We start from the raw sequence: 22,655 nt of genomic DNA on the forward strand, positions 1-22,655 counted from the left end.
CTCTCAGGTCAGTTAGGCTCTAAGTATATCCTAGGTTAGGCTCTGGTTAACTAGTTTCTCCTGAGGGCAGGCCTTGTTAAGAAGAACAGAATGCTCTGGTGTATTTCTAAATGTTTTCTTTTCTCATCTTCCTGCTGGAAGCACGAGGAGATTTTTCTCCAGTATTTACTATGGGAACTTGGTGGAGCTCCTGGAGGTGAACCTCACAAAATTGTGGGGGCTTGCCTATGACTGGGTCCCCTGGAGTTTTGGACTTGTCCACACGGAGGCTCCCTCAGTTCATCAATTATAGGTCAGGTTCCTCCTCAGGCTCTGTTTCCTGTGTTGGCTTCTGCTTGTGAGTGTCTGCTCCAGAAGTGCAAGTCCCTGTGGTCACCAGGCTGTCTCCCCAGTATTGGGGCAGCAATTTGCCCTGTTTCCCCACCCCCCTTATGGATCTAAAAAGAGTTATTGATTATTCAGTCTTCAGCTCTTTAGTTGTTGTTAGGATGAATGGCGACTCCTTAGTTCCTTACATGTGGAACCAGAAAGTGGAAGTCTACCAATGTCTTTTCCAAGTAAATTTCTAGCTGTGAGAATGCTAGGATAAAATATAAAAATTTACGTAATGTTTTTAATCTATTGCTATGATTTTATCATATGGCAAAAAGTATCTTCCATAAGGGTTGTACTAGTTTGCATTCCCGTTTACAATTATGAGAGGGCCTTGGTCTCCACAGCCTTGCCAATAGAATGTACTGTCAAGGCTTTTTAATTTCTTCTGATCTTGGATGTGAGAGTGAAGATTTTTATTTGTAGTTTTCTCAGTAAGCATGAAATTGAATATCTTTGCATTTTTATAAATATCTTGTATTTATACTTTATATTGTAATTTGATTATGGTGTTTGCCTGCCATGTAAATATTAGAAAGATTTCATTTTTGTCTGGTAAATACTCTTGTATTTATACCATTTCAAATCTCATAGTTCTCTGCATTTTTTAAAAAAGAATTTATCTTTTTAGTGTTTGGTTTGCCAATGTTTCATGGTATCTTTTCCTTCTCACCTATTCTGTATACACAATCAGTGAATTCACTACACTCTCTTCTCTATCTTTTCCTTCTTCCATTTATAAATTACTCTTTTTTACTTTTTCAGAATATATACAATTTTTATACTTTCACATTTTCTCCACCTGTGTTTTAGTACTAAGTAAAAAATAAATATGTTAAATGCTCACAATCAGTCCTTTGACAAATTTTCCCCAATAATCTCTTATTCAGATAAAGCTCAGTCACTGATAATTGCTAAAGAAGGGCTCAATATTGCTTGTCAGTGTGATTTTTCTAGAGCTTTAATATTTATTTAAATCTGTTCTTCACTGGGCAGCTTGCAATTTAGTATTTGTTTCTGAAATATTTTTGCTTTAACTTATATTCTTTTCCTGAATTCAATCAAAAATTGTTTCATATATTTCTTTAAAAAATCGATTTCTGTTGTAGACTTTGACTTTTGATTCAAGGAGTTGAACATCGCAAATGTTTGCTGGAGGCTATTAAATTCATTTTGTTTTGAGTGTTGCATTACGGTTTTCTTCTGCTTCATAGTTTTGTATACTGGAGGCTAGGACATTTCAGCTACAGGTATTTGATTCTCAATTCTCTTTTCTTCTTATAGAAGTTTTACATAGAGGAAGACCACTTTTTTCCGTATGTTTTTGTGGACACAGTTGGCTGTTAATATAGGTTTGTTTATTGTGTTCCTAGTGGAAGAGCGCCCTCTTCTGTCAGTAGAGCAAGATGTGGTTACTTCTAGGAGGTCATGTGTGTATGCGCGCGTGTGTTATATGCTCTGATACTGTTTGGTTCTCGTTTTTTTTGCGTTATTATTCTAAAGATCCCCCATTTGCTTCTTTTTATTCACTCTCCTGTCTCTGAAGGATGCTTGTGTCCACCTGACTCTCCTCAAGTTTTTACTTTCTTTTCACTGAGAAGTGATGCGTTATCTGAGACTTCAAACTTGAGCCTCAGTTACTTTTAATTTTCTTCCATGTAAACATGTCCTTTTCTACCAGGTCTTTTCCAGTGCTTTGCAGGAATGATAGGCTTTCTCTCCTTCAGGAAGTTTTAGCTCAATCTTTCGTTCCAGGTTCCCTTCTCTCTGCAGTTTTTTGTAGATTTTCTTTTTTCTTCTATGACCTCTCTTCCACCCCTTGCTCTCCCCCACAAACTTGCTCTTTGCAAGAAGCTTGCCTGCACTGGAAGTTCAAGTAATAATCCTACTGTGATTATCTTTGTACATACAGGAGAAGTGAAGTTCGTATTTTTTTCAGTCTTCTAGTTATGCTGAGTACAAATGATTGATGTGGTTTTATTAGATCTTCTTGTGAATTAGTATAGTTTTTAGATGATTCCAGAGAGATTTAGGTCATCTCTGTTACCTTTGGGATACCTGGAAATTAATTCATTTTAAAAAAATCATTTTAGTTTCTACTGTCAGTGTATGTTTCTTAATTAATAAACTTATTGAGGCATAGTTTATATGCTACATAATTCACACAGTAAAAATGTAGAAGTCAACATTTTTTAAAAATTATATTTCCCAAGTAGTGAAACAGTCACGATAATTCAGTTAGAACCTTTTTATCAGCACAGTGAGATCTCATATGCCCATTTACTGTTAATTACCATTCCCTGCGCCTCCCACTCCAGTGAACCACTAACGTAATTTCTGTCTCCATAGATTTGCCTTTTCTAGACATTTCATATAAATAGAATCATTCAATACATGGTCTTTGTTACTGGCTTCTTTCACTTTGTGTATTTTCAAGGTTCCTTCATGTTGTAGCATGTGTAAGTGCTCCATTTCTTTTACTGTTGAATAATATTCCACTGATTGATATACGACGTTTTTTATCCATCCATTCCTCAACTGATGGACGTTTGGGTTGTTTTCACTCCTTGACTATTATGAATACATTTAAGGATCCCATTCCATTCTAAGTAGGAAAGATTTAATAATCCACACCTACACATATCGTAACAAAACTACAGATCAGTACATACAACAAGGTGGTCTTAATATTAGTCAGAAAAAAAGAATGATTATCCATAAAGATATTATATTGTCCTCTGACTCTTCACCTTTTACAGTGGGAGACAATGTCGCTGTTAAACAGAGATCCAAAAATCCTAAATAAAAGCTCTTCATGCAGATAGCGCTGTGTATAAAACTGCTGCCAAATCACAACAGTTTCTTTTACTAGCAATCAATGATTAATTCAGATTAGATAAACAATGATTCACCATATTAATGTGTTAAAGATTTGAAAATTACCTTATTTCGATAAACAATTATAAATTTTAAAATATAAATTTCAAAAATAACTACAATTAAATAATACACAATTTTATGAATAACTACATATGTGATAAATTATGACGAAAAGTAAGGGAATAATACATAGAAAATCGAGTTTAATGATTCCCTCTGAGATGGGAGGTGGATGGAATTTGAGGGAAGATGTGATAGGGAGGCCTACAAAGGTTATGAAAATGTTTGATTTTTTCATTTGGTTTCTGCTTAACGGCATGTTTGTTTTGTTATGGACCTATAATAAAAACACATAAATTATTTATCATCTTTTTTATGTATGGCATTTCATAGCAACATAATAAGAATATTATTTTCAGTTGTGTCTTTTCTGACTATTTCTTTGTCATCCACATTTTACACACTGACTGTAGCAAATACACAGGCCCCCATATGGCTGCAACAGGAGACACAGTCCAGTCTGTGCATCCAATGGCATCGCCTCTGGTCACTGTCGTGTGTTTTCAGGGCTCGTAGGAGAGAGGAAAATAGTAAACATTTGCTCTTTTGACTTACGGAAATAATGTCAGTGTACCAGTAGGTACTATTTTGCTCCTAATCTAGTAATCATATACACAGTAAACAATTGCTGTATTTCCATAAAGCTAGAGAAAATATCCTCAACGTTTACCCTGGAATCCACACTTCTGTTTGCTTTAGCTGTATGTGCTAATCCTGAGTTGATTTCAAATACTCAAATTAATTAATAGTAATTAATCTAATATAACTTTTATAATTACAGGTGTATCTTGGAGATAGTGCAGGTTTGGTTCCAGACCACCACAATAAGGCAAAAATTGCAATAAAGTGAGTCACATGAAATTTTTGCTTTTCCAGTGCATATAAAAGGTATGTTTACACTATATTGTAATATATTGTGTGCAATAGCATTATGTCTAAAAAAACAATGTACATACCTTAATTGAAAAAGACTATTGCTAAAAAATGCTAACCATCATGGAACCGGCCCGGTGGTGCAGCGGTTGAGTTCACACGTTCCACTTTGGTGTCCCCGCATTTGCCGCTTCGGATCCCAGGTGCGGACGTGGCACCGCTTGGCAAGCCATGCTGTGGTAGGCATCCTACATATAAAGTAGAGGAAGATGGGCATGCATGTTAGCTCAGGGTCAGTCTTCCTCAGCAAACAGATTAGGATTGGCAGCAGATGTTAGCTCAGGGCTAATCTTCCTAAAAAAAAAAATGCTAACCATCATCTGAGCGTCCTGGGAATCCTACTCATTCTGCTGCTGGACGGTCAGGTCTCAATGTGTGTGGCTGTTGACTGATCAGGGTGGGGGTTGCTGAAGTTTGGGGTGGCTGTGGCAGCTTCTTAAAATAAGACAATAATGGACGTTGCTGCATGGATTGCCTCTTCCTTTCACAAATGATCTCTCCATAGCATGTGATACTGTTTGACAGCATTTTATGCACTGTAGAACTTCTGTCAAAATTGGAATCGATCCTCTCAAAACCTGCTGCTGCCTTATCCGCTAAGTTTATGTGACATTCTAAATCCTTTGGTTATCATTTCAACAGTCTTCATAGCATCTTCAGCAGGAGTAGATTCTATCTTAAGAAACCACCTTTGTTTTGCTCATCCATGTGAAGCAATTCCTCATCTGTTATACTTTTATCACGAGATAGCAGCAATTCAGTCACATCTTCAGGCTCCACTTCTCATTCTAGTTCTCTTGCTGGTTCGATCACATCTCCTGCTACTTCCTCCACCAAAGTCTTGAACCCTCAAAGTCATCCATGAGGGCTGGGATCAACTTCATCCAAACTTCTGTTAATGTTGATATTTTGACCTTTTCCCATGAATCATGAATGTCCTTAATGGCATCTAGAATCCTTTCCAGAAGGTTGTCAATTGACATTGGCCAGATCCAGCAGAGGAATTACTATCTATGACAGCTATAGCCTTACAAAATGTATTTCTTAAATAGTGAGACTTGAGGGGCTGGCCCGGTGGCACAGCAGTTAAGTTCATGCACTCTGCTTTGGTGGCCTGGGGTGCACTGCTTCAGATTCCAGGTGCAGACCTATGCACCACTTATCAAGCCATGCTGTGGCAGGCGTCCCACATATAAAGCAGAGGAAGATGGGCACAGATGTTAGCTCAGGGCCAGTCTTCCTCAGCAAAATGAGGAGGATCGGCGGTGGATGTTGGCTCAGGGTTAATCTTCCTCAAAAAAAAAAAAAAAAGACTTGAAAGTCAAAATTATTCCTTGATCCATAGGTTGCAGAATAAATGTCTTGTTATTAGGCATGAAAACAACATTAACCTCATTGTACATCTCCATAAGAGCTCTTGGGTGACCAGGTTCATTGTCAACGAGCAGTAACATTTTGAAAGGAATCATTTTTCTGAGCAGTAGGTCTTAACAGTGGGCTTCAGTAAGTCATGTTGTAAACAGACGTGCTGTCATCCAGGCTTTGTTCTTCCATTTATAGTTCACAGGCACAGTAGCTTTAGCATCATTCTTAAGGCCCTAGGATTGTCAGAATGGTAAATGAGCATTGGCTTCAACTTCAAGTCACAAGCTGCATTAGCCCCTAACAAGGGAGTTAGCCTGTCCTTTGAAGCTTTGAAGCCAGGCAGTCACTTCTCCTCTCTAGCTATGAAAGTTCTGGATGGCATCTTCTTCCAATATAAGGCTGTTTCATCTACACTGAAAATCCATTGTTTAGTATAGCCACCGTCATTAATGACCTTAGCTAGACCTGCTGGGTAACTTGTTGCACTTGCTGCTTCACCTGCACTTTTCTGTTATGGAGATGGCTTCTGTCCTTAAACCTCATGAACCAACCTCTGCTGGGTTCAAACTTTTCTTCTGCAGCTTCCTCACCTCTCACAGGCTTCATAGAATTGTAGAGAGTTAGAGCTTTCATCTGGGTTAGGTTTTGGGTTAAAGGAATGTTGTGGCTGGTTTAATCTTCTATCCAGACCACTAAAACTTTCTCCATATCAGCAATAAGGCTGTTTTGCTTTCTTATCATTCATACGTTCACTGAAGTGGCACTTTTAATTTCCTTCAAGAACTTTTCCTTTGCATTCACAACTTGGCTAACTGTTTGGCACAAAAGGCCTAGCTTTTGGCCTATCTCAGCTTTCAAAATGCCTTCTCCCTAACATTAGTCATTTCTAGCTTTGATTTAAAGTGAGAGACGTGCACTCTTCCTTTCACTTGAACACCTAGAGGCCATTGTAGGGTCATTAATGGGTCTAATTTCAATGTTGTTGTGTCTCAGTATATGGGGAGGCCCAAGGAAAGAGAGAGAGACAGGGAATCCATCAGTTGACAGAGCTGTCAGAACACACAATATTTATTGATTAAGTTTGCTGTCTTATATGGGTGCAGCTCATGGCACCCAAAAACAATTACGACAGTAACAGCAGAGATCACTGATCACTGATCATCGTAAGAAATATAATAATGATGAAAAAGTTTGAAATATTGTGAGAATTACCAGAATGTGACAGAGACACACAGTGAGCAAATGCTATTGGGAGAATGGTGCTGATAGACTTGTTTGACACAGGGCTGCCACACGCCTTCAATTTGTAAAAAACGCAGTGTCTGCAAAGTGCAATAAAGAGAACTGCAACAAAGTGAGTTATGCCTGTATCATTCCTAGATACCTGCCTTCCCTTTTCCTCTTATTTGTGGGCTTATTGTTATATATATTACATCTATTATTGAGATATGTATTAAACCCCACAATATGTTGTTATGGTAATTACTATCTATCTTCATTTTCGTAACTCATTGCCACTTTGCTCCCTTCTAGTTCCATTATCCTGTTATGGCAAATATATTACACATACGTTATATTTCTATGTGTTCTATGCCCCCCAATATATGATCTACATCTATATGCATGTTATTTTGTACCATTGCTTATTAAATAAGTTAAGAGAACAACAATACACGTTAATAGTGTGCATTATAATTAATAATTACCTTTACTGGTGTTCTCTTTCTGTTCATGTGGATTAAAATTACCACCTGGGGTAATTTGATTTCAGCCTGAAGAAGATCCTTTAGTATTTGTTGTAATGTGGGTCCGCCAGCAATAATTTCCTTAGTTTTTGTTTTTCTGGAAAAGTCTTTTTTTTGCTTCATTTTTGAAAGATAGCTTTACTGGTTATGGGATTCTTGATTCTTGGAGCTTTTTCCGTGAGCACTTTGCATGTGTTATCTCACTGCCTTCTGGCCCCATCGTTTCTGCTGAGACACTGACTGCTAATGCTGTTGGGCTTTGCTTGCAAGCAAATTGTTATTTTTCTTTTGCCACTTCAAGATTTTCTCCTTGTCTTTGACTTTCAGCATTTTTACTGTGATGTGTATGTTTGTGGTCCTTTTGTACTTGATTCTACTTGAAATTTGCTGAGCTTCCTAGATGTGTAGGTTATTGCTTTTCAACAAACTTGGGAAGTTTTCAGACACTATGTTTTCAAAGAGTTTTTGTCTCCCCCCGAACCCCTGGTACGGCCATTATATGATTGTGACTGTGCTATGTGGTGTCCCACATTTCTCTGAGACTCTGTTCCTTTTTCTTCATTCTTTTCCTCTGTTCTTTGTTCACTAATCGTTTCTTCTGCCAGTTCCAATCTATGGTTGTGCCCTTCCAGTGAATTTTTTATTTCAAGTGTTGTGCATTTTAACCACAAAATTTCCATTTGCCTCTTAAAAAAAAGCCCTCTTTATTGATAGTCTCTGTTTGAGGTAGCGTTGTTATCATAACTTCCATTATTTCTTTAATCAAACCTTCCTAGGTTCTTGTCAAGATGGCGCTGTGTGCAGACGTTGAACTCGCCTCCTCCCACAGACACAACCAGGTTACAACAATTTTAGGAAGAATCACCCTGGATTGAAAACTGAAAACTGGATAAAAAGAACTCCCACAACAATGGACAGTCCTGTCGAAAGCAGAAGAGGCAGTAACTCCGGCCAGAGAGGAAAAAAGCCACCTTTGGGAGCAGCAGAGCTTCTCAGCTGGCCAGGCAGGAGCCAACCTAAGGTACACAGCCCTTAGGTTGTGAGGAGTGAGGTCTGGAGCAGGGGCAATACTGCTATAACCATCCTTCGGACTCAGCCCAACTGAGAGGGGGGTCTTACTGTCTGGCTTTGCTGGCTATTAACTGCAGTGAGGACACCCCAGAAAAGCTATTGGCTGAAAGCTGAAAAGATCCGGGTCTTAAAGGACCCACACACAAACTCACTCATTGCAGCAACCTAAAATCACCAGAGAGAAGGCTGACTGTCATTTGGTGAAACGAGACTCACCTGGTGGGCTCTGGGGGCATCTTGGTGAGAGGAGGATCCTCTCCGGAGACTGAGACATTGGTGGGGGCTGTTGTTCTGAGCTGGTCCAAGCATGCTGATAGGGACACAGGTGGGGGCCATTGAGGTGCGTCCCTTGGGCTGTTAGCCCAGGGGTCTGCCACACCCACTAGAGCACAGATTTAATCCAGTTCAGCCAGGGCAGGCAACCCGCCCTAGGGACTGGCCCCACCTAACAGCAAGCCCTCAGGCTACTTTTCAGCCTGCATTGACTGAGTGCCTTGATCCTCTACAGGCAGGCAAAGGTGTCTGCCTCTATGGGGCAGGGCTTGTGTGAGGACCTGGTGAACTGTGGGGGGCATTGGGGCAGAGGTGGGGTCCTCTGCAGTGTGGCAGTGGGGTACGCTTCAGGGGGTTGAGAAGTGTGCAGGGACCAGGACTGTGCTGACAGTGTATGTGGTCCAGAGGGTGTGAGGCTTATCAGTGGCAGAAGACTTGTGTTTCACAAATAGCCATAAAAAGGATCAGCCCCACCTTCCAGAGCCTGAAACAACTGAGTGCCTCCATGCCAAGGGCTAGCCCTACTCAGCTGCACTCCTAAGAGAACTGACATCAGCCTTGTTGGCCTCAGGCCTATCACAACTGTACGCCCCTGAGCCTAGCAACCAGCTACACTGGGTACCAACCCAATTAAGAGGACAATTGCAATAAGAGTGTGCTAATAGGCGGGACCAAGATGGCAGAGTGAGTGGTCTTCTTTGTCTCTCTCCCATCAAATCTACAACTAATTGGACATTCACTGATTAACAAAGGATATCCAGATAGCATCTCAAGACGCCTAAGAGTCTCGTACTACTATACATCGGAAGGAGGATGAACTTCCCCCCAGGAGGAGGTGGAAATAGGTGGACTCTCTGACCCCTGACTCCCGGACAGCCTAGTTCCTGCAGGAGGCTCTCTTCCAGAGGACTCCCCCATAGCATCGCCACACACCAAGGGCGGGAGTGTGTCACCAGCGGGGCGATGGTGGGAACAGGTGACAACAGCCCTACTCAAGCTCCCCGCGATTACACCTAAGCCCAGGGGGAATCCCCAGGGTCCCGCACCCACCGGCAGGGAAGGTCTCCACTCATCATTAGCAGGGAGGCCCTTCCCAGAATCCAGAACAAATGGAAGCTCCCAGCGGGCGGATTCCCTGGCACGGCACCAGACCGCAAGCTGCTGCTGGGCCCATGGTCTCCGGCGCACGGGTAGGTGCAGGGGGCACCCGGACTTCCCATGGAAGTGCTTGGGGACAGGGTTGGAGCTCCAGCTCCTGGCTCTGTGGCTCCGGGGGAGGCTGTGGGGTCCTGCACTCCCCCCCCCCGGCAGGGAAAGCCTCTGCTCGCCATTAGCTGGGAGGCGCTGCCCAGAATCCAGAACAAAGGGAAGCTCCCGGCAGACTGATTCCCTGGCACGGCACCAGACCACAAGCTGCTGCTGGGCCCATGGTCTCCGGGGCATGGGTCGGTACAGGGGGTGCCCGGACTTCCCGTGGATGTGCTTTGGCACTGGGTGGAGCTCCAACACCTGGCTCTGTGGTCTGGGGGGAGGCTCCAGGGTCCCGCACCCCCCCCAGCAGGGAGGGCCTCTGCTCACCATTGGCAGGGAGGCCCCGCCCAGCATTCGGAACACCAGGAAGCTCCCTAGAGCAGAATTCCCCACAAGGCAGCAGCTTACAAGCCACTGCCAGGCCTACGGACTCTGGCCGTGTCCCAGAAGAGGCAAGGGGCTCCCAGAGATCCCGTGAGAGTGGAGTGGGGCAGAGTGGAGCTCTGGTGAAACGGCTACATAGCCCAGGGGGGAACTCCAGGTTCCTACAGCAGCCTCAACGAAAGCCTCTGCATAGCTCTAGTGGAATGGTCCTGACTGGCAATCGCAAGGTGGGAAGGCCCTGGGGCAAAAGCAGCACAGCTAGGTGAGTTAATGACAGACTGCAGAAGATACTCATAGCTCTGCTGGGACCTATAGTAGACAAGTGTGATCTTGTGGGCTCTGTTAGGGACAAAGTGGCGATTATAGGTGATCTTGCTCCTGGCTGCTGGGAAAGCCCACAACATCACTGCAGACCACAAGGAGGGAGCGTGTCTAAGTGGGCTGCAGCAGTAGGCATCAGCAGCCTGAGGCCCCTGTGCGATTGACCCCACAACCAATGAGGGACCCCACAGGACCACTGTGACTACGAGGAGAGGTCCAGGTCCAGTCAGTAACAGCTGACAGGGTTCCTGGTTGGTGCAGTCTAAACAGCTGCCCTCCCCCCACCAGTTGCAACAAGTGGAAGCAGCTACTAAACTCTATCTCTACGCAGAGGCACAAATCCACGCCATCAAGCAGTATGAAAAAATATATTAAATCTCCAGAACAGAAGGAAAATGATAAACACCCAGAAAACAATCCCAAAGACAATGAAATCTATAACCTAAATGGTGATGATTTCAAAACTGCCATTATTAAAAAACTCAACAAGTTAAAAGAGAATTCAGATAGACAACTCAATGAGTTCAGGAGCTATGTCACAAAAGAGCTTGACACTATAAAGAAGAACCAATTAGAAATACTGGAGATGAAGAACACAATGGAGGAGATTAAGAAAATTCTGGACTCTCTGAACAGTAGGGTCAATAATATGGAGGACAGAATTAGCAATTTGGAGGATAGGAATATAGAAATGCTGCAGACAGAGGAGGAGAGAGAACTAAGACTAAAAAGAAATGAAGAAACTCTCCGAGAATTATCCGACTCAATTAGGAGATGCAACATAAGGATTATAGGTATACCAGAGGGAGAAGAGAAGGAGAAGGTGGCAGAAGGCCTGTTCAAAGAAATAACAGCTGAGAACTTTCCAAACTTGGGAAGAGAGATGGGACTTCATGTGACAGAAGCCAATAGATCTCCAAACTTTATTAATGCAAGAAGACCAACCCTAAGGCATATAGTAGTGAAACTAGCAAAAGTCAACAACAAAGAGAAAATACTAAGGGCAGCCAGGCAGAAGAAAATAACTTATAAAGGAAACCCCATAAGGCTATCAGCACATTTCTCAGGAGAGACCTTACAGGCTAGAAGAGATTGGAATGAAATATTCAAAACTCTGAAGGACAAAAACCTGCAGCCAAGAATACTCTACCCAGCGAAAATATCCTTCAAATACGATGGAGAAATGAAAGCTTTCCCAGATAAACAAAAGTTAAGGGAGTTCATTGCCAAAAAACGTCCTCTTCAAGAAATGCTCAGGAAGAACCTCATTCCTGAAAAATCAAAAAAAGGAAAGGGGTTACAAAATCCAGAAGAAAGGAGATAAGCAGAAGGACAATAACACAAAGTAACAGCTCTCCATCAGGACAAAATGCAAAAGAACTGGAAAACAAGTGATAAAATGGCAACAGTAGGCCCCCACGTTTCAATAATCACTCTAAACGTGAATGGATTGAACTCTCCAATCAAAAGGCACAGAGTGGCAGGATGGATCAAAGAACAAGATCCAACAATATGCTGCCTCCAAGAAACACACCTCAGCCCCAAAGACAAACACAGACTCAAAGTGAAGGAATGGAAGACAATACTCCAAGCTAATAATGAGCAAAAGAAAGCAGGTGTTGCCGTACTTATATCAGACAAAGTAGACTTCAAAGCAAAACAGATAAAGAAAGACAAAGAGGGCAGTATATAATGATAAAAGGGACGCTCCACCAAGATGACATAACACTTATAAATATATACACACCTAACACAGGAGCACCAAAATTTGTAAAGAAACTATTAACAAAACTAAAAGGAGACATCAACAGCAATACAATAATAGTAGGGGACATCAGCACCCCATTAACACCAATGGACAGATCATCCAGACAGAAAATCAACAAGGAAATTATAGAATTAAATGAAAAATTAGATCAGATGGACCTAATAGATATATATAGGACACTTCATCCAAAAACAGCAGGTTACACATTCTTCTCTAGCACGCATGGAACATTCTCAAGGATAGACCATATCTTGGGAAACAAAGCAAGCATCAATAAGTTCAAGAGAGTTGAAATAATATCAAGCATCTTTTCTGGTCACAATGCTATGAAACTAGAAATCAACTACAAGAATAAAGCTGGGAAAGGGGCAAAAATGTGGAGACTAAACAACATGCTACTGAACAAACAATGGATTATTGAAGAAATTAAAGAAGAAATCAAACATTATCTGGAGACAAATGAAAATGAAAACACACCATACCAAATGATTTGGGATGCAGCAAAGGCAGTCCTAAGAGGGAAATTCATTGCAATACAGGCTCACCTCAATAAGCAAGAAAAATCTTACATAAACTACCTCAAATGACACCTAAGTGAATTAGAAAAAGAAGAACAAACAAAGCCCAAAGTCAGTAGAAGGAGGGAAATAATAAAAATTAGAGCAGAAATAAATGATATTGAAACAAAAAAGACAGTAGAAAGGATCAATGAAACAAAGAGTTGGTTCTTCAAAAAAATTAACAAAATCGACAAACCCTTAGCCAGACTCACTAAAAAAAAAGAGAGAAGTCTCAAATAAATAAAATTAGAAACAAAAGAGGAGAAATCACAACAGATACCAAAGAAATACAAAGGATCATAAGAGAATACTATGAAAAACTATATGCCAACAAATTGAACAACCTAGAAGAAATGAATAAATTCCTAGACTCATACAACCTACCCAAACTGAATCAGGAAGAAATAGAGAATCTGCATAGACCAATCACAAGTAAAGAAATAGAAACAGTAATCAAAAACCTCCCCAAAAATAAGAGTCCAGGACCAGACGGCTTCTCTGGGGAATCCTACCAAACATTCAAAGAAGATTTAATACCTATCCTTCTCAAACTATTCCAGAAAATAGAGGAAGATGGAGCACTCCCTAATACATTCTATGAAGCCAACATCACCCTGATTCCCAAACCTGACAAGGACAACACAAAGAAGGAAAACTACAGGCCAATATCACTGATAAACATAGATGCAAAAATCCTCAACAAAATTTTGGCAAACCGAATACAGCAATATATCAAAAAGATTATACACCATGATCAAGTGGGATTTATACCAGGGACACAGGGATGGTTCAACATCCGCAAGTCAATCAACGTGATTCACTACATTAACAAAATGAGAAACAAAAACCACATGATCATCTCAATAGATGCAGAGAAAGCATTCGACAAGGTCCAACATCCATTTATGATAAAAACCCTCAATAAAATAGGTATAGAAGGAAAGTACCTCAACATAATAAAGGCCATGTTGGCAAACACACTCAACATAATAAAGGCCAGTTGGCAAACCCACTGCCAACATCATCCTCAATGGACAAAAACTGAAACCCATCCCTCTCACAACAGGAACAAGACAAGGGTGGCCACTTTCACCACTCTTATTCAACATAGTACTGGAGGTTTTGGCCAGAGCTATTCAGCAGGAAAAAGAAATAAAAGGAATCCAAATAGGCAACGAAGAAGTAAAGCTCGCGCTGTTTGCAGACGACATGATCTTATATATAGAAAACCCCAAAGCATCCATAGAAAAACTATTAGAAACAATCAACAACTACAGCAAAGTTGTGGGGTATAAAATCAACATACAAACCTTCCTTTACTTCTGAAACATATTAATAATGATTACTTTAAAATATTTTCTGGTTGATTCTAGCATCTGACCGCTCTCACAGGCAGTTCCTGTCACCTGCTTTTTTCCTGATGTATGGGTCATACTTTCCCATTACTTTGCGTGTCACCTAATTTTTTTTTAGAAATTGCACATGTTAGGTAATGTATTATAACAACTCTATAGCACATCTTGGAACTACCCTACCGCCAGGGGGATTTGCTATTGTTTATTTGTTTAGTGATGGGTTGGATAGTGGTAGTGCCATTTACTGGCCTTTATCCCCTACAATGTGAAGTCTTTTGAGCTGCTTTTGAAGGAGGCACAGCTTTGGGTATGCCTACAGTCATCTTGAGTGACAGGGATGCAGACTGTGTTCTCTTCCACTCTTTTCCTGAATAGGCCCATCTGTGAAGCTCTGCTAATTGACAGTAGATTGTTCTGTGGTTTACAACTATTTCTTGGGACATAAATCCCTCTACAAAGTAGTCTATTTGAATTGTGTCTCCTGGGTGGAATAGTTTCTGAGGTCAGTGCTTTATATTTGTTCTAACCCTCGGAGGGCTCCTTGCAGCTGCCTTATTCCAGATTAGTCTCCTGCAAATAGGTGACCTGCAGTTCAGGCTGGATCTTCATTAGACCCATCAATCTCTTCCTAATTCCCCTCACGAAAATCTCCACTGTTTTTGAAAGGGCTCTTAGATCTAAACTTCTTCACAGGCTCTTGTAAATGAAGTCACTTCCTTTGGCAAGACATCAGGAGCTCTCTCTTTTCTGGCCTGCTTCTCTTCCAAGGCAAAATCTCTTACCAAGTACTCTGGAGCCCGAGGTGGGGACAAAGGCAAGCTTCTCCCTGCATGCCACCCACACTGTGGGATCTAAGCACTCAGTGGAGCTGCACCAGTGGCCTCCAGTTCACTTGACTTGCCTCCGCTGGTGTGGAATCGTGGCCTCATGTTCTGGGGAAGGGCTGAAGGCATGCAGTATTCACAGTATGCCACTCCCAATGGGGAGCTTCCATTCCACAACCCGGAGTTGGATAGAAGAAGGAAGTCCCACTTCCAGAATGCCCTCACTCAGGAGTTAGCCAGCAGCAGGCAGACAGGGGTGAAAAGAGAAATGCTGACATCCTGCTCTTCCTTGAAAGAAACCCCTCGAGCTGGGAGGTGGGTGAAGAGGAGACCTGTGTTGCTGGTTAACGAAGTCTGGTGTGGAGGCTCCACCTTGTTGACCTGGGAGGAGCATCTTGGTTCAAATTCTGCAAACTCTTGCATTTCTTATGAATTTTCATGGATGTATTGAATAGCTGTTTCTTCATTTGCTGTTTGCTCTTAAGATCGCTGCTCGAGACTTTCCTTATTTTAAAAAAATAATTTACACCAGTTCCACTGGAGAGTGGTCAGTCATACTCCTCAGGCTGTCATTCCAGAAGTTGACTGCACTCTATGTTTTTTCATGTGGATGCAAATTCCTGTCTGCTTTCATCTAAAAACAAATCTGATTAGCGTTTCTTGTAAGGCAAGACCAAAGTATTCCAGCAACAAATTCTCGTAGTATGCTCTCTTTATCTCTGACTTTCAATATTTTGACCACGATGTGTCTGGACTTGGATTATTATTATTATTATTCTTTGGTTTTAATCTAGTTGTAGTTTACCTTCTTAGGTTTGTAGAATAGTGTTTTTAAGATCAAATATGAGAATTTTTCAGCTTTTATTTCTTTGAAAATATTTTTCCGCTCCTCTCTCTCAGTATTCTGCTATTCTGTTTCACATATGTTGGCGCATTTAATGTTCTTTAACATTTCTTTGAGATTGTTTAATTTATCTCATTATTTTAATCTCTGTTCCTCAGATTTCTTACTGTCTATTGATCTAAGCTCAGTTTATTGATACTTTCTTCTGCCAGCTCAAGTCTACTGTTGAGTTCTTCTAGGGCATTTTTAAATTTTGGTTATTGTTGTTTACAATTACAGAAATTTCATTTATTTATTTAAAATCAGTTTGTATCTTTAGTGATACTCCCTAATTATTGAAACATTGTCAGCATCTAACTTTTGATTCTTTAAACACGGTTTTCTCTAGATCTTTAATTATATTCTAAAAGCTGCTTTGAATTCTTTGTTAGGTCCAACATTGAGGCCCTCAAAGGGAATTTCTATTGCTTGCACTTTTTTTTGACTCTGTGTATGGGGCGCACTTTCCCGTGTCTTGAATTTCTCAAATTTTTTCTTGAATAATGGGCATTTTAACAGTAATTTATAGCAACTCTCTATATACAGATTTCCCCTACCCAACTCCTGGGACTTTGCGCTGTTGTTTTGGAGTTTAACCTTCTTATGTGTTAGTAAAGTCTATTTCTCCTGAAGTGTGGAGTCTCTGATGATTGTACATGCTTGATTTCTTCAGTGCTAAAAGTCACTTGTAGGTTTAGAGTGACAGATGCAGTCCTCACACACAATAGACAGTTCTATTATTTTATCTTTCATACCTAGGATAAACCTGTGACACAAGAATTATTATTCTCATATTAAAAATAAGCAACATGAGGGCGAGCCCCATGGCCAAGTGGTTAAAGTTCCTTAGTTTCCACTTCAGCGACCTGGGTTCGCAGGTTCAGACTCCAGGTGCAGACCTATTCCACTCACCAGCCACGCTGTGGAGACATCCCACCTACAAAGTAGAGGAAGATTGGTGCAGATGTTAGCTCAGGGCTAATATTAATCAAGCAAAGAAACCCAGGGGGATTGGCAATGGATGTCAGCTCAGGCGAACCTTCCTCATAAAAATAAATAAAATAAGCAACATGTGCACTAGAAAGTCTAGACACTGAGTCTAGGTTATTCATTGGTAGATGGTATTTGACCTGAACTCCCAAACCTCTTTACGTTGAATCACTCTATAAAGCTGATTGGCCAGTTAGGAAGAAAATAACTGACCCAATCTCTACCATGCTTCAAAGGTCTTTCGTGTCTCCCACTTACCTCTGAGGTAAAGATCAAATTATTTAACATAGAATATAGGGCAATGTCCCATCTGCTCTCAACTTCAGTCTACACATTTCTTTCTCTCTCATTCCAGGCATTCATATCCTTTGCTCTATCCCAGGGTTTCCCACAGCTGGATGTGCCTGAGTCACATCTAGGAGCTTTTAAAACATACCATGCTCAGGACTCATGTATACAATTGATTCACAATCTTGAAGATGGGATGGTGCATCCATCAGCTTTAAAATTTCTCCAGGTGATTCTAATATTGGCCTAGTTTCTTTTAAAGTTTCAGGGTTTAGACCCTTGTGTATTAACATGTCCAAACTCTTTCTTCTTTCTCCTGCTTGATTCTCTTGTCCCTTTCCAACTCGCCTACTTGAAAAGATTTCACCTATTTTCCCTGTCTTAAAATCTATACGTGCATGTATTTCCTTCTTTCCTCCTTGTACTCCTGTGTTCATCAGACCAGATTGTCCCAAGCCTCCTGCTGAGGGTAGATCTACTGATCAATACTTATGTGGCATCTCTCATGACCTTCTTTTAAGGCCCAGAGAGGACACAGAATACTTCTGTCTCTTATCTGCCATGATAAGAGCTCCTCAAGCTCCTCAATCAAATATCAGTAAAAGTGACTTCATTGGTTGCAGATAGAAGGTTGAGAAGGAAAGATGAACAAGATAGCCACTGTTCCTTCACTCTCTGTTGTCTCTTCATGTAAGGTGGGTCAAGTGGGGAACCTAGCCAGGAAGTCCTGGTGTAAAGCATTGCTGGGAGTATTGCTCCAGATTGATCCTTCTAGATGTCACTATTCCTATTTTTCTGAAGAAAACAGTGAAATTCAAATGTGCATCTTTACTCTAAATGTGGCCCAGCCACTTGTGGGTTAATTACAATTCCTTCTCCTGTCTTCCCCGAGCACTTTTCATGAACTTTCTGTCACGTCTCGATTCCAGCCTCCTGTTGACATGATATTTCTTTTTGAATGATAGGGTGGAAGGGAAGAACAGAGGGAACAGTCCACCCTAAATAAGAATACAGGGGCTTGGAGTAGTTCCTTCATAAGGAAGACACTTTCTAAATTGGCCCTGGATTCTGTTTGCCTGACCGTTGAAATGAGCAATGCCCCCTGTGCCATTGTAGCAAACATCTTGAAGGGTTTCTTCCTCAGACTCGCTCAAATGTCTCTCTTCTCACCATGGATCAAAACTCTTTTTGTCATCTTGGCCTTTCCTCTTTATTCTGGTGAGTAAATTTTTCAGTCCTGGGCAATACGCTTCACTTATCCTAAAAATACAGAAAGCTTTCTGCTGTGACTTAAGAATACAGCGGTGTTTTTACTGGGTTTGTAATTCTTCTATTGTTAAAATGACACAGAGCGTCTTAGAAATTCCTTTTAAACATTTCACCATTGAATTGTTTTTTCTTATTTCTCACAAAGAGAGGTTGAAACAGTGTGGTGAGGTAGGATGGGCAGTACACTTTAGCTCTTCGTTCATCAGTGATTGAGGAACTTTAACTAAGTTCTTTTTCCTACTGAGGCCCCAATTCCGTGGTTGTTAAATGCAAAGTGTGGGGAAGGAATGATCTCCAGAGATCTCATATTCTCTGAAAATCGGATTATCATCTCTGAGTCCCTGAAATCAAGGCTTTGTGTAAGGAAAGAGCTCATCCACATATCAGGTGACCAGTTGTCTTCCTTAATGCTCAGAGTAGCCCATAAAGTTATGGAACAAGTAGCTGTTAGGTATGGAATGGAACTCTGATATTAGAGCAAAATTTCTTCACAGTTAAGTTACTTTACACAGGACATCGTCTTCCATCACAGTGAAATGGCTCTTTTAGAAAGCTTTACAAAATGGTTATCTTCAAGCAGGGTATCAGGAGTCACTAAAAAATAATATTTGACAATTTTTCAGAGTGTTAGAGTAATTTGGGCATTTTTTCCCCTAAGATTTAGATATATTTGAGAATTTATACTTCTGTTACTGTCGCAGAATTGTTATTAGTTATGGTTTCTTTAGCAGGTTATTAGAATAAATTTCTGCTACCATATATGTGTTGATTTCTTATCTTTTCAAACTGTTTTTGGTTACAGAAACTGCTTCTGTAAAGTCACCAAATGACAGGAATTTGGTAAGTTGCTATGGTTCATGTACATCTTTAATTATTTTTAGCTTTTAAAACCACAGCAAAATTGACCAAAGAAAATGTAGAAAAGACTCATTCTTCAAAAAGTGACAGTGGGAATGTATTATTATTATACCAAGGTCCAGATGTAGAATCTAGCAAGCAATACAGAACCATTTAGCGATATCTATACAGGTGATAGTGTGCTTAGCCTATTACCCCACACTGCCGCTCTTGGATATTTTGTTGGATGGTCCTTTGTTGATCACAAAACTGAGAGATATAAAAGTGTATGTAGAGTCGAATTATTCATCCTGACTAAACAAAAAGGAAAATAGGAGCACCCTAATTATGAATTTGTAGGAAGGTAAATAGGAATTATTTCTATATGTCTACATAGTGGACTTTTACATCGGGATGAAAATGAATGAACTACAGCTCTCAAATCAGTATATCTAAAGGTTACAGAGACTATAAAAGAAAGGCAGATAAGAATACATATTGTATTGCTTTCTTTGGGAAAATTACCAAGATATCCAAAACTATACCAAATGTATAATCTAGTGAATGTTTGTATTGCTACATAGTGAAATTCTAGATGGAAGTAGGGAGCGAGAAACAGAAAGTTTAGTTTGGTGACTTCCTGTGTTGTCTGTGTGGAGAAGGAATGAGAAAGATGGAACCTGGGAGGGGAAGATTATGGGTGGGGGTGGGGAGTTGGTTACATTCTAAAAATGCAGTCAGCTAGTTGCATGTTTTTGTGGCCTTTTGCTTAATAGAAGACTTTTATGAAAATATTGATAATGTGTTATTATTTACTGGGGTGTGACTACGTAAGTGTTTTTCTTCAAACCTAAATATAGATTATACTTATCCTGTTTGGATGTATGGCATTTCATATTAAGATTTGAGAAGACTGTATTCAAATATTCATTGTCTAATAAGTGAATATAGCCTCTGTTTTACAGCCATACTGTAGTGTTTACAGTCACCGAAAAATTTGCAAAAATGAACATTTTCGAGTCTGTGCAACCAATGGCTGCACTGATTGCAGTAAATGTATTTTTTGCATCTTATTCAAGTAAGAACACAATGGTAAATATTTACTCTTTCAAAGTAGTGAAGAAATCATCACAAAATGAGAAGAAAATCCGTTGGCTGATAATCTAGGCATGACAGACACAGAAAATAACTGTAACATTTCTCTGAAAGCCAAGGAAACACCCTTCTAACAGTCTTAAAATTCTTACTTCTGAAAGTAGTACTTAAACTATCAACTTAATCATCCTGGATGTCCTGCAAATGCACAACCAACGAATTTAGCTTAATTCAATTCATTACGAATAACTAATGGCAGACTAGTAGCCAGTACGATGTTGTTGCGAAGCGCTAATGCTCCACGGTAGACCTTGGTGATGCCCTGACAATCAGCCTTGCAGACTTCCAGCCACAGGGACACAACTGAGCAAGGAGCAGACTGACGTCTACACTCTGAAATCCATCACGATGGGCCCATTAATGGCAGAAAGGGCCTCATGTGATTGTCAGCTTTGTCTCCTGAAATCAGGATGACCTTTGAAACCTTCCTTAGAGTGCAGAGCAGTCTAGGAAACCTCCACCAATTCCCTTCCCTTTCTCCATTCTTAAGCAGTTTGTGGTCCCAGCCTTCTCCAGACTTTTCTTTTCTCTTTTTTCCACAATAGGGAAGGATGACTACTCTTTTTTTTTTTGTAATGAAAGATTGCCACATGAGCTTCCATCTTGCCAATCTTCTGTTTTCTTCTTCTTCCCCTGCTGCTGCTGCTGCTTCTGCTTCTTCTCCTTCTTCTCACCAAAGTCCCCCAGTACGTAGTTGTATATTCTAGCTGTCGGTCCTCTGGTTGTGCTATGTGGGACTCCGCCTCAGAAAGGCCTGATCAGCGTTGCCATGTCTGTGCCCAGGATGCGAACCGGCGAGGCCCTGGGCTTCCAAATCAGAGGGTGCGAACTTCACCATGGGGCCGGCCTCTGCCAGTCTTTTCTGCATAAGTTCCTATTTTCTTTCACATGCGTGCCCTCTCATAAACTCTTTGCCCATTTACTCTCAAAAGTGTATCTGCCTCTTGGAAGATCTGGACTAACACGAGCCCTAACACCCTCCCTTCTTGGCCTCGTCTGAAGGCTGAGTCAGGACTTTAGCAAGTAGGAAGGATCAAGCAGCCCCACAGTAGGGAGAGGACATGTGCAGGGCGGGGAGCGGGTGGGGTCCAGCCTCTTGGGGAAGTGGAGCACAGCTTCACTGTCATGTCCCAAGTTCAAACCTTTCTCATTTAGAGGCCTTTTGTGCATGGCTCTGAGAGTGTAATGTGTTTTTCAAATAATTGTGTTTTTCTTTCTCTCTCACTCTTTCCAGAGAGAAAGCGGTGGCAAATTGCCTTGTGCTCATTATGGTAACTGCTGACTTTTTGCTGAAGCTGTACCTTCCTATGGCTTTTATTGTGATGCCATCTTGCAGTGGCTTCTACAGACAATTAGAGCTTCACAAACAGTGTCTTCCTTTCTTAAAGGACCAGGAGAATTCTAAAGAATACAAGGTGAAATAGAGAATAATCCAAGTTCTTTCCAACTTTGACATTTCCTGATTTCAGGATTTCTATTCTCTATGTTCAATTTTTCCATGACAGTTTGAAAAACTAGTATCTTAATTGCATGTTTGATAATGTAAACCTAATACAATTTGAAATCCTAAATATTTTGCTTGATAAAATGTTACATGTCCTTATATTTATCACAATGCCCTTGTTTACTAGGTTGGGTAATGAGTTAAGACATACACACATTTTTGATACATATAACCAGAGAGATTTTCCTAAAGTGACCCAATAGTTCATTACATAGGTGTTCAAAAAGGGCTGATGACTTGGATTCTCTGTGTTCTAAAGGTTCAGAACCTGCAGGAGAGGTTTTGCAGAAACTGAAAATCCAACGAGCACCACAGGTTATATTATGATCATGGAACACTGGCTTCACCTCTAAGACCTAGGATACATCTATAATTGAATGAATGTGAATCCATAGAAAGACAACCTAAGATTTATGAGATTTGGAAAAAACTTATATGCTTTTCATTCTTGGTCGTAAATCAGTTGAGAGGTAGATGGGTGGTCCTGGGATGGCAGGCAACAGTGCCTTCATTGACTTAGGACTTCTTTTATTATGTCCAAGTCAGATGTCTCTCCATTAGTCACCA

At 40.8% G+C, this 22,655-nt stretch overlaps 1 protein-coding gene across 1 annotated transcript in view; it reads left to right on the forward strand.

Annotated features, from left to right (window-relative positions):
- The window catches only part of LOC103565521 (uncharacterized), a 113,344-nt gene that overhangs the window by 23,967 nt on the left and 66,722 nt on the right, over nucleotides 1–22,655 (forward strand). The window contains exon 5 of the mRNA XM_070569260.1: nucleotides 19,395–19,432. Coding sequence (XP_070425361.1) covers nucleotides 19,395–19,432 — 38 coding nt within the window. The remainder of the gene's footprint in view (nucleotides 1–19,394; nucleotides 19,433–22,655) is intronic.

The sequence above is a fragment of the Equus przewalskii genome, chromosome 13 (genome assembly GCF_037783145.1).
Source record: "Equus przewalskii isolate Varuska chromosome 13, EquPr2, whole genome shotgun sequence".
In the NCBI taxonomy this organism is placed as follows: Eukaryota; Metazoa; Chordata; class Mammalia; order Perissodactyla; family Equidae; genus Equus; species Equus przewalskii.